At 38.7% G+C, this 13,440-nt stretch overlaps 1 protein-coding gene across 1 annotated transcript in view; it reads right to left on the bottom strand.

Annotated features, from left to right (window-relative positions):
* Positions 1-13,440, bottom strand: part of LOC136842587 (uncharacterized) — a 441,719-nt gene that overhangs the window by 207,580 nt on the left and 220,699 nt on the right. The window contains 1 exon segment of the mRNA XM_067110134.1: positions 6,953-7,051. Within this exon segment, the coding sequence (XP_066966235.1) occupies positions 6,953-7,051 (99 nt within the window).

The following is a 13,440-nucleotide window of genomic DNA, read 5'->3' as shown; positions in this document are numbered from 1 at the left end:
TGGACGAAGCACCTGAGGAAGGGGAAGAGGTGCCAACCCCAGAGATGTAGCTCCTCTGCTTTGCTGTGCAGTCATATCTTCATCATCATTCATCAGACTGCACAGCTAATTTATCATCACCATCATCTTTAATCAACATTCACCACTGGTGAGTACAGTGGACCGAGACTGTGGTTCAGCATTCGCGGCTTCAGTTAGTTGTGGGGTTTTCTGTGGAACATATCTCAAAATATATTGCCGAAAATTCACTACTCCGCGAATTAGTGAATTTTCGGCAATATATTTTGAGATATGTTCCACAGAAAAACCTACAACTAACTGAAGCAGCGAATGCTGAACTGCAATCTAGGTCCACTGTTCTCACCAGTGGTGAATGTTGATTAAAGATGATGATGATGATGATGATAAATTAGCTGTGCAGTCTGATGAATGACGATGAAGATATGACTGCACATCAAAGCAGAGGAGTTATATCTCCTCTGGGGGCACCTCTTCCCCTTCCTCAGGTGCTTCGTCCACCAACTGCACTTCTTCAGGCGCTTTGGGAGGCTTTGGAGGGTCCCCCTTCATGGTGATAGCCAGCTGCTGTTGCTGTTTCTTCGTGCTGACAAGGAGGTTATTACAGGGCGCCATGCACTCATCAAGGCCATTTGAAAAGTCTATGGAGCATTGCATATCAGGATTCCATGCCTCATTCATCTCCTGTAGCTCCTGGTTGACCCCATAATTCAGGACAGATGTTCCAAAGACAGGCCCATCCCTGAACCTGCTGCATCTTCTTCTCGCTGGCAGACTTCGGCCAGCTCTTCCAAATCCTGGTCCATCAGGGGTCAGGTGGCATCAATGAGGGTGCCAACTTCATCTCCACCAAGAAGCATCATGACCCTTGTCTGGTGCTTAGGCTCTTTGCCAGAAGCCTTAGAAGGAGCAGGGCATTTAGGAGGCATCTTAGGGCACGATTGCAAAGATTAACACTGCAAACAAAGACACGTTAAGTACACAGATACACAACAAAACACTCAAACAGCAGAGGCACTTGCAGTGAACTGGGAAGCTAGGCAGAGATGCTGGGTCATTTGCACATTGCATACAGTACTGTATGCAATGCACAAAATATCAATGTTATGCACAGTACCCTGCACATAACGCTGATATTTTGCGCATTGCATACAGTGGAGGGTACTGCGCATAACACTGTTATTTTGCGCATCGTGTACTGCATATACTGTATATTATATTGATATTTTGCTGTGTTGTAAGATGATTTTGAAATGATAATAAAGTGTTTTAGGATGATAGTAGAGCATATCTAAAATACATGGGTAGTTTGCAGAATGACGGGACTACCTCCGAACAAAATGTTAGGTTTGTTTACGTCTGTCAAACCTGTGCTGTCGTTCTACAGTATTTTCATTTTACAGCAAAATAATAAAATGTATTTTTTTCTTAAAAAATGTATGCCCCAAAACCACCCCAGGAAATTCCAAACACAAAGCTCTCACGAAAGGAAAATGTATCCTGGGAAGCTGAAATACATAGGCTAAATGCTACTTGACATGCTACTGGCTGTTGTTTGCAAAGCAGCTAATCCAGGAGTGCCATTTGATTTCCTTAGTGCTGACTGGATGTACCCTTGGTGCTGATTGGCACAGTGTGTAACCCCAAGACTTTCTCTCATGGAGATGTATACAGTATGTAAATACTGCGGGAACCCCATCTCTGCCACTTCAAAGCATAACATTACTGTACACTGTTCAAGTGTTTCGCCTGTGCATCTGTGTACTTTCCGCGTCTTTGTTTGCAGTGTTAGTCTGTGTTATCTTTTTGAATCGTGCCCTAAGATGCCTCTTAAATGACTTGCTCCTTCTAAGGCTTATGGCAAAAAGCCTAAGCGCCAGAGGAAGGTCATGATGCTCCAGGAGAAGGTAGCACTTCTGGATATGTTGAAGGAACGGAAAAGTTATGCCGCAGTAGCCCACCATTATGGCGTGAATGAAAGTACCATCCGGTACATCTTGAAGAAAGAGTCAGAGAAAAAGGCCACAAATGTTAGCTTCTAAGGCAGGACCAAGAAGGTTTCCACTGTGCTTGACAAGAGCATCGTGAGGATGGATTCAGCCTGGTCTTTTTTTTTGGATATTGGTCTGCCTTAAAAAGAGCATCCTCCTTGACACCATTATCATTTGCGAGAAGGCACGACAACTCTACCAGCAGTTTTCAACGGTTATGGAAGATAGCAACTTAGAGAAAGCAGACTCCTTAGGCTTTGATGAACCCGCAAAAGAAGAGGAGGAAGAGGAAGAAGCAAGATCATCGTCAGCTCCTCAAGGTTTTTGGGCCAGCGAGAAGTAGTTCCACCATTTTCAGAGGTGGTTCCAACTAAAGTGCTTCTCTACATGGGGAAGTGGCATCGGCAGACACAGAAGCAGCCGCAAAATATCCCGAGATCTTCAAGATAATCATTAGGATCAAGGGCTACAATCCACAGCAGGTTTCAATATGGATGAGACTGGCTTGTTCTGGAAGAAGGTGCCTTCACGGACATACCTCATGAAGGATGAAGCCAGAGCCCCCAGGTTCAAGGCCCAGACGGATAGGGTTACCCTCATAATGCGTGGCAATGCTGCTGGCTTCATGCTGAAACCTGGCCTCATTTACAGAGTTGGAAACCTCAGGGGCCCTCAAGAATAAGAACAAGCACTTGCTGCCTGTGTTTTGGATGCACAACCCCAAGGTCTGGATAACCAAAGTCCTTATGTCTAACTGGTTCATTCAGAGCTTCATCACATTAGGCAATATCTCAATGACTTGTGCATGGAGTTCAAGGTGTTGTTCATTATAGATAATGCTGGTGGCCACCATCTGGATCTTTATTACGACAGAGTCCAGCTTGAGTTCCTCCCTACCAACACCACCTCTCTCCTCCAGCCTGTGGACCAAGGTGTGATCCGTGCCTTCAAGGCACTCTACACTCAGAACTCCCTCGAGCACCTTGTGAAGGCATTGGACAATAACAGTGAATTTACACTGAAAGAGTATTGGCGTAAATTCACAACTGCCACATGTCTGACCATCATTGACTGATCGTTGAAAGATATAAAAAAGGAAACCCTTAATGCGTACTGGAAGTTGTGGCAGGAGTGTGTTCACAATTATAAGGGCTTCTCTCTTGAAGAAATTCAACATTCGACCATTGATAACGCAGTCCAATTGGCGAGGATGCTTGGTGGAGAAAGCTTCGATGACATCACCATGGATGAAGTAGGCACCCTCACTGATGCCCACACTGACCCCCTGACGGACCAGAATTTGGAAGAGCTGATGAAGTCTTGCCAGCGAGGAAGAAGACGCAGCAGGTTCAGGGGACAGGGATGAGGAGGAGGATGAGGGCCTGTCTTTGGAATGTCTGTCCCGACTTATGAGGATGGTCAAGGAGGCGGGAGTCAGCTTCCGCAAGGGATCCTTATATGGAACACTCCATAAAACATTCAAATGCCTTGACACAGCAATGGCACCCTATAATAATGCCCTTGTCAGTATGAAGAAGCAGCAACAGCAGCTGCCTACCACCATGTTTCCCGAGCGGATGAAGAAGGATCCTCCAAAGCCTCCCGAAGCCCCTGAAGAAGCGCCTGAAGAACAGGAAGAGGCTTTACTGTGCAGTCATATCTCATCATCATTTATTGGACTGCACAGCTAATTCATCATCATCATCATCATCTTCAATCAACATTCATCACTGGTGAGTACCCATATGATTTACGTAATCTTAAACTTCTCATTATTTTGTATATTTTTTTTCAATGCATATTTAAATGCTGTACTTAGGTCTAGTGCTTGATGTACCAATGTCACCCATATCTACATTAAAAGAAAATTATAAGGCTTGAATAGTGTATACAAGAAAATGTGCATGCTTGAATACGTATCAGCATAACTTGATTAGTTTTTGCCTTGGTTAAGAGTACAGTAACAGTTGTAGGAGTGTTCATCCATAGCTGTAAGCCATACATGTATTTTTAGGGAACAGTAATTTGAAATGGTGTTATGTAAGTGTTTTTAGAGGGGGTTCCAACTTATTGCAAGTGGTTATGGTCCCTAACCCCCGTGATTACCAGGGGTCGACTGTACTGGAAACAAAGACATTGCACATAACATATATGTAAGCACACATTTGAATTTCCTGCCAAGAACTAATACCATCACATGGCTAAACACTGGACCTATTACAACCAAACTTTATATTTTTAAGCATTTTTATCCTGTGCATACATCATGTTACTGTACAGATATATTTTATATAATTTAACATTTTCTTATTATATTTTCTATTATGTGATTTGGGACTTTTATATTAATTTTGTATTTTTACAACTGAATACTGGAACTACATACATACTGTTTGGTGTACTGTATTGCCAAACATCATGACAATACTTCTAAAATCTTTATGCTTTTAAATGATTTTATAATGTGCATTACATTATTATATATAATTTTATATATTCTAAAATTTGTTTCCATGTGATTCACAACTTATTGATTTCTGTGTGGCATTTTAATATTTATTGCTGACTGACATAAACCCGTCATGTCAATCTTTATTTTTCCCCATTATTTTTAACAATAACTGGAATACAGTATAGTGAAAAAATGCAAACACCTGAAACAAAATAACTGGAGGTAATAATGCACAAAAATTAAGTGAAAAGATGCAAAGATTAACAAGTTGAATAAATCTAAGCAAAAGAGAGAAAAAACTTAAAATAATGGTGAAAAGATAATACAAGCAATGAGGAAAGTGAACTGGAGAGTTCAGTGCAGATATAATAAGCACTGCAGACCACACAAAAGTAACACCAGTGGGTGATGTTAACTGAAGACCACAGGCTGCACTTGCACAACAGTTGATACTACTATCCTTTCAACATAGTTTGCAGATGTTTAAAGACAATGAATGTAGGCTCTGTCAGTGAAGGGGTTGACTGAAACTAATGGACTACACATTAGTTTTTATAAGACTAGGCACTTTTTATTGACTTCTATACTTTTATGGCATTGTAACATTTCTTGCTGACTGAAATAAAGATGCATAAACTGATGCAAGTTGGTTCTTATTTTTCTCTATTTTTCATAAAAACAACCATAATGTCAAAATTGGCAAAACTTGAAAATATGTAAATGGGGGTACAGGCAGTCCCCGGTTATCGGCAGGGGTTCCGTTCTGACAGCATGACAATAGGCGAAAATCGCTGATAACCAAAAATCAGCGATTTTCGGTGCTTACTGGCACCAATAACCAGAGATCAGCACCTCTGTTAAGTATGTATCTGCACCAATACCCAATTATCGGTGCTGATAAGCGGAAATCAGCGATTTTTGTCACTAGACAAGCCCTGTAAAACTGGATCACGGATCACTGATAACCGGGGACTGCCTGTATTACTGTATGAAAATAATGCAAAAAGAGAGAAGGATTAATAAACTGAATAAATTATGGCAAAAGGAAGAGAAAATTCACAATAATGGTGGAAAAGCAATAAAAAAAAAACAGAATGGAAAATGAACTGAGGAACAAAAGTTTACATGTGAATAGTGCTGCAACCATAAAAAAGTGACACCAGTGAGTGATGTTAACTGGAGGCTCCAAGCAGCGCTTGTACAGTAGTCACCACCCTACTTACGAACATTCATAGATACAAACAGACAAGGTCACAAGTTCAAATTTTGCTCTGTGCACCTATTCTGCTAGTAAGAATTTTTGCAAACAGAAGATTACAAGGAAGAGGAACCTGTTCATTTACCTCCTTTCCTAAGTATTCCGAATATTCTTGTGATTAACTACCATGCATTTTTCTTACAATACTGACAATACTTGTTCAAACCCATAAAATATTCCTACTTATTTCTATCTTCCCGATTTAACTTGTTCTATGATGAATTCCTATTTTCTATATTTCCTCTCCCCATATGAAACATTCAGTAAGTATTTTTATCAATAGATAGCGGTGTGCACTCTTTCCTTTATGAACTTCCAATGTCAGATGCTGCTCCTGCAAAATTCTCTCAAGTTCATAACTTTCAAAGCATGGAAAAAATACCAAATTCTGAATGCTGCATGAATCTCAATTTCATCTTCTTTTTCCTTTCCTAGCATCCAAAGTAATTCTTTATAATACAACATGACTTAAAAATGCAGTGAAAATACTGTAGTATAATCTACTCCCGCGTTAACTCGGGAGTGTAAACATCAACAGAAATTATGCCCTACATATTAAAAACCAACTTATGAACAATTCAAGATACGAACAGCCATCTGGAATGTAACTCATTCATAAGTAGGGTGGTGACTGTAGTTAATATTAGTGGTTCTATCCTTTCAACAAAGTTTGCCGTTTCTGGCGTCATTCCACGACCAAATGATGGGACTGGAAAATGCAAATGAGCTACTTAATTGTTCACTAATTTAATCAAAAGAATACAATTCTCTACATCTGCCATTTTACTAATATAAACCAGAATTATCATAAAGACTGCATCAATTCTATAACATCCTTGGCTAGTCATTCACCAATCAATAAAGTTCAAGCTTGAACATGACTAAAATATAATTTATATATATAAAAAATATTTTTGTAAACAAACCCATTCCTTATCTTGCCTATTTCAAGAAAATCATAACTATCAGTGTAAGTAATGTGTTTTTTGAAAAACAAATTAATTTTATGTTAGGCATGAACACAGGGAAATAAAATGAAACAGACTATTTAAATGATGAATACATATTTTTGTATGGTAAAAAAATAAAAAAAGAAATAGAAAAAATTCACAACTGGGGAGGCCAACAACACAGCTAAAGTTCTTATGGTTTCTCACAGCTAAAGTTCTTATAGTTTCTAACTTCTGAGATTTATTTTTTCCTTGCATTCTTCAAAAGCAAGTCAATACTTACCACAGTAACATCTTGAATTTGCTGGAGATGACACAGATACAGCCAGAAGTAAGATAATGCCTCTAGTTCCATAAGCCTATTAGTAAATTTCTCTTTCCCCTGAAATTAAGGGTTGCACTTAACAAAATACATGATACACATGCAAGCTAAGAAAATTTTTAAATCTTTTATAATATCATTCAATTATTTTCTAAAATACACATCCTTGTTTCCTTACTGATTCTCAATCATTAACAGACCAAAATAACAACAAGCAACATGAGTGGCAGCATTAACCCATTCACTGCAGTTTATTTTGGCTCTCATTCTCAGCAAAGTACACATTTCACATGAAAAACTGGAGTTTTTAATGCAATCAAAAATTCTTCATAACATCTTTAAGCAATATATTTTCAGTAATGACATTACTTTAGCTTACAAGTAGCCTATATGTGTAAGCAAAGTGGAAACAATTTTAAATACTTTGGGTTCTGACTTCTTTGATAGCAGCAATAGCAACTCTATTGGTACACTATCAGTGAATTATACATTCATTTTCCACATTGGCAACTCTTCTTTCAGCCTCTATGTCCAATTACAGTTTATATTAAAAAATATGTAATTACAATATACAGAGGTGCTTTCTACACGCATAGGTTACAAAAAGGGGAAAAAATTAACAAAATATAGCAAATTTTTAAAGTAATTTGTATTTTTCATACCATACAAATCTGGAGTTCTTTATATAGGATTTAGCTTATGAATGTGAGCTGGAATGGCCATTTAAACTTTATTAACAGGTAGGGGGAACTCCCATCCACCTGCCAGTCTGCACTCCACTTTACCTTCCAGCCCAGGTGCCAGATGAGAGGAGTGGCTGAGGTGGGCCATTTTTAGTTCTGTAGTTCTGTATGTTAGGAAAAGTGCAAATTACTGTACTTTAAAAATTTGCTGTTTGTTCCTACACAAACACAAACCTTCATTATAAGACTTAGCCACTGGTCGCTGGTGGGAGGAATCTGGGTACTCTCTGAACTGAGTGGTAGATTTGCCAAACCAGGGAAAGTCACTTTCTGGTCTATAGGGGCAAAGGAAGGGACTATGCACCTCTAGCATGCCACTCATATGAGATGTGCAGCTGCTAGATTTCTGGACCATTGAGTAATGGGTTTGAAACAAATTCAATAAGGCCAGAACAAACCAAACTACGGTGCTGGGGGAAAAAAAAAAAAAAAAAAAAAAAAAAAAAGGCTAATAAGACTGAGTTTGTTTTGATGTTCATCCTCTTCTCCCCTTGTCAAGAAAGAATGGGGACTTGCATCTATTAAAACCAAAACAAAAACAAGTAAAAAAGGCTCCACAGTTTCTTCGGCGCAATCAAGTTTTCTGTATAGCACATAATCACAGCCATCAAAATAGATCTATCTTACATTGTTCCCTGTATAATGCTGTATGAGCCCTGGCCAACGAAACTGACCACGGCCTGGTGGTAGCCTGTCTATATCATTGCCAGATGCAAGATTATGGCTAACTTTATCCTTAAATAAAATTAAAACTACTGATGCTAGAGGTGTGCAATTTGGTATGTTTGATGACTGGAGGGTGGATGATCAACATAACAATTTGCAGCCTTCTAGCCTCATTAGTTGTTAAGATCTGAGGGTGGACAGAAAAAGTCTGGATGGACAGACAAAGCTGGCACAATAGTTTTCTTTTACAGAAAACTAAAACCAAGGACTGGTGCTCAGTCATGCAGTTCACCTGCACTCCATGTCCATCCACTTAGTACATGGCCTAGCATCCTGACTCTGCATTACAAGAGAGTATGGAAAGAGAAACAAGGAAGAACAAATCACTCATACAACTCTCTCTCACTAACCGAAAACCTTAAGACAAGATGCAGCCTGTCCCATTAAAGGTGCTGGCTAGCTACACAACTTGTGGAGCAGCCGCCACGGGACCCAAGGAAAATGAGTCCAAGGACTTGTGGGTGATGTCCCGTAGATAAAAAGAGGTGAAGGTGGTCTAGCATGGCAGCACCCCAATACACAGTACCTACTGAACCAACAGGTCCTTACACAATGCCAGAGTCGGGGCAATGTCCCTGAACTTGTGAGCTCTTGCCTGGACTGCACACCTGCCCTCCCCGCTGGACGAGTGATATGACCACTTGATCATATCATACAGCCAGAAAGAAATTGTTCTTGGACACCACTTTCTTGGTCTTGCCAGCGCTAACAAAGAGGTGTTGAATGATTGATTGATTATGAAATTTAAGTCTTGAAGACCCAGCACCTGAACCCATCAGGATTATTCAGCGCCGTAATGAAGGTGAAATATATAAATTAATGATATGATTGATAATGAATAGGTGAATGATGACACACTCAGGCCTGAGATGCTGAGTTCTCTCAAGGTAATACCAAAGTAACATAATGGGACTCAGCAACATCCCATCCACATCACTACCAATGAAGTCCTCCATGGAAGGGATTGAAAAGGACTCGAACTTGACGTCAGGGACCAATGGGTTCCTTGTCTTTGCTCCAAAATCCAGGACTAATTTGAGTAATACAGATCCCCATCCTCTTGAGGGGTTAACATTATACAAGAGGCCATGAAGTTCTCCTACTCTTTTTTGCTGATGCCAGGGCAAGAAGAAAAACAGTCCTTAGGGTCAAATCCCTGTCTAATGACTCTCTCAAAGGGCTCATGAGGGCAACAAGTGAGACACCTAAGTACAAGAGTCATGTCCTACTTTGGGGGAGGTTGCACTCCCTGGAAGGACAAGACTGTTTGAAGCTCCTCCAGAGTATGGTGATCTCCCACAAGGAAGAGAGAGCTACTCCTTTAAGTCTCATGACCTAGCCCATAGCCCATAATGGACAAGATAGAAAGAAGCTTCTCTCAGTACAGGAAGATGAGGACATCCATCACTTGCTCAAGAGTGGCTCTAAACGGCGAGATACCCAATCAACAACCACAGAAGGTGGTCCATTTTCTGGTACCCAGCAGCTGAGGCACTGGCACAAAACAGTAGCATTAATCACTCTGTCCCTGCCTTGATCCTTGTGCTGCAAGCTTGTTATTGCCACTAGTGACAAGATCAGCGTCCTGCTAATCATCTAACAGACTAATTTTCTTCCTTTTATATTTGTACTTTAGTAATTTATTATTTTCATTACTTTATACATAATATTGTACTACTATGAGATTCAGGGCCTCTGTAACACGGTTTTTTGGACTTTGCTCCTTATCAAAGCATCAGATGTAGCTGAAAGTTGACATATGTATATTTTACAACCACACACAAATTTTGTCAGCATTATCAATAACCTAAACCCGATAGTTTTAATTTTTATAGAGTAAAAATTATCTAGCATAAAAATGGCCAATGATTACGAGCCAAGAGTAAAAACATTCATTATGTAAGCAAGGTAAACACTGTTTGACAAAATGTTGCCCCGCCCATCCACCAGACAGAAACTCATTTACATTGTTCCACTGGCTCTGAAACCCATAGCAGTCAAGAATGGCTAACAGGATTTGGCATTGTCCCCGTGGTTGCAAAACTGCATTTGTCTTACGACTTGCAACTTTATACAGTCAAGAGAAAGCCCGTGGCCATGCTTACTATAGCCTGAATAGGCAATTATTCAGTTTCTAGTTTAAATCCAATGTTTATGGTCTGATTTGTATTTAGCGTAACGTGATTATAATACTTGTAATGTCATTCAGGACTTTGAACATTTCCATTAACCCTTAAACGTCGACTGGACGTATCGTACGTTGACTAAAATTGTCTGTTGGGTGCCGAGTGGACGTACCGTATGTCGACTACAAAAAATTTCAACCTTTGGTCAACTTTGACTCGACTGAAATGGTCGAAAAACGCAATTGTAAGCTAAAACTCTTACATTCTAGTAATATTCAATCATTTACCTTCATTTTGCAACAAATTAGAAGTCTCTAGCACAATATTTTGATTTATGATGAATTTTTGAAAAAAAACTTTTTCCTTACGTTCGCTCACTAACTCGGCCAAAAATTTCAGAAATTCTTTCATCACTTTGTCGTAATGTTTGCACTGGTTTATATTAGTCGTTACATAAAGTTTTATATATGGAAATGTGCGCAATTTCATGTAGAATACAACAGAAAATAACCCATGGTTGTAGCTTCTATCAGTTTTGAAATATTTTCATATAAATCATGATAAGTGCCAAAATTTCAACCTTCGGTCAACTTTAATTCAACCGAAATGGTCAAAAAACGCAATTGTAAGCTAAAACTATTACATTCTAGTAATATTCAATCATGTACCTTCATTTTGCAACAAATTGGAAGTCTCTAGCACAATATTTCGATTTATGGTGAATTTTTGAAAAAACTTTTTTCTTACGTCTGTGCGCAGTAACTCTGCCAAACATCTCGGAAATTCTTTCGTCACTTTGTCGTAATGTTTGCACCGGTTTATATTAGTCGTTACATAAAGTTTTATATATGGGAATGTGCGCAATTTCATGTAGAATACAACAGAAAATAACTCATGGTTGTAGCTTTTATCGGTTTTGAAATATATAAATCACGATAACTGCCAAAATTTCAACCTTCGGTCAACTTTAACTCGACTGAAATGGTCAAAAAACGCAATTGTAAGCTAAAACGCTTACATTCTAGTAATATTCAATCATGTACCTTCATTTTGCAACAAACTGGAAGTCTCTAGCACAATATTTCAATTTATGGTGAATTTAAAAAAAAAAAAAAAAAAAGTTTTTCCATACGTCTGCGCGCGGTAACTCGGCAGAACATCTTGGAAATTCTTTCGTCACTTTGTCGTAATTTTTGCACTGTTTTATATTAGTCGTTACATAAAGTTTTATATATGAAAATGTGTGCAATTTCATGTAGAATACAACAGAAAATAACTCATTGTTGTAACCTTTATCAGTTTTGAAATATTTTCATATAAATCATGATAAGTGCCAAAATTTCAACCTTCGGTCAACTTTAACTCGGCCGAAATGATCGAAAAACACAATTGTAAGCTAAAACTCTTACATTCTAGTAATATTCAATCATATACCTTCATTTTGCAACAACCTGGAAGTCTCTAGCACAATATTTCGATTTATGGTGAATTTTTGAAAAAAACTTTTTCCTTACGTCCGTGCGGTAACTCGGCCAAACATCTCGGAAATTCTTTCGTCACATTGTCGTAATGTTTGCACCGTTTTATTTTAGTCGTTACATAAAATTTTATATATGGAAATGTGGGCAATTTCATGTAGAATACAAAAAAAATAACTCATGGTTGTAGCTTTCATCAGGTTTGAAATATTTTCATATAAATCACGATAAATAGAAAAAATTTGACTTTCGGTCAATTTTAACTCGACCGAAATAGTCGAAAACTGCAATTGTAAGCTAAAACTCTTACAGTCTAGTAATATTCAATCAATTAACTTCATTTTGCAACAAACGGGAAGTCTCTAGCACAATATTTTGATTTATGGTGAATTTTTAAAAAAAAACTTTTTTTACGTCCGCGTGTTATGAATTCATGTATCATTTTGTGATATTTTCTCTGTGTTGCTTTGATCGTTTTACAATTTGTTATATACCAAAATGATTGCAATTTAGTGTACAATACAAGAAAAAAAAATAACTCGTTAGCTTTAACCGTTTTGCTCACAGTGCGATTTGTATACAATTATATATGAAATTTTTTTTTTGTACTGCCATATATTCCAATATTTATATATGATAATGATATTTTTTTCATTTCTGATGGTTGCATACTAAACTTCAAGCAATGACAAAAAAAGGAGCCAAAATGAACTCTTAATCTTAAAAACTAAGCGTGCTGTGATTTTTTTTTTTGAAAAAACTTTTTTCCGTTAAGTCAGGCACTAGCAACTCCCAAACGCATCCCCACCTGCTCCCAGCCACAGAAACTGTCATGCTCCACCAACGGCAGACACTTTGTAAATAGAGGCTACTGCCCCGGCGTTAGGCGTTAACTATTCACTATGCCACCAAGAGAGTGAGAAAGAGAGAGATTGTATGTAAACAGTCTTTATATAACTATTTCTGGGTTTTCCGACCTGTGTCACCCGGTGAAATAACCTTTCAGCACTTATTTCTAGGTAAAGCTATTGCTAAATATACCAGAGAAAAGCTAAAAAGCTAAGCCGGAGTTACTACCCCCAGTGCGAGCTCCATGAAATGGAGTCGTGTATGAGAAAGGGTGAGATTGTCACAATCACAGGCCTCCGCCCTGTAAACATTCCCAATGTCAAAAGTCCCACCGAGTGAGGTGCCGTTACAAACCCCCACACCACTCGCGGACTGTAAACAAACCGGCGTCACCCACATTCCACTTTTACTTTTAGCACGCGTTCGCTTTTGTCCTGTTTGTGTGTGCGCTTCTTTGTAACCCTAAATTTGGTTCTACTATGGCATCCTCCCAGGATTCTTCTTCACCTAAGTTGAGTACCATCTCT

The sequence above is a fragment of the Macrobrachium rosenbergii genome, chromosome 10 (genome assembly GCF_040412425.1).
Source record: "Macrobrachium rosenbergii isolate ZJJX-2024 chromosome 10, ASM4041242v1, whole genome shotgun sequence".
In the NCBI taxonomy this organism is placed as follows: domain Eukaryota; kingdom Metazoa; phylum Arthropoda; class Malacostraca; order Decapoda; family Palaemonidae; genus Macrobrachium; species Macrobrachium rosenbergii.
Note: the sequence above shows the minus strand (reverse complement) of the source record. Positions and strands in the feature narration are given on the sequence as shown.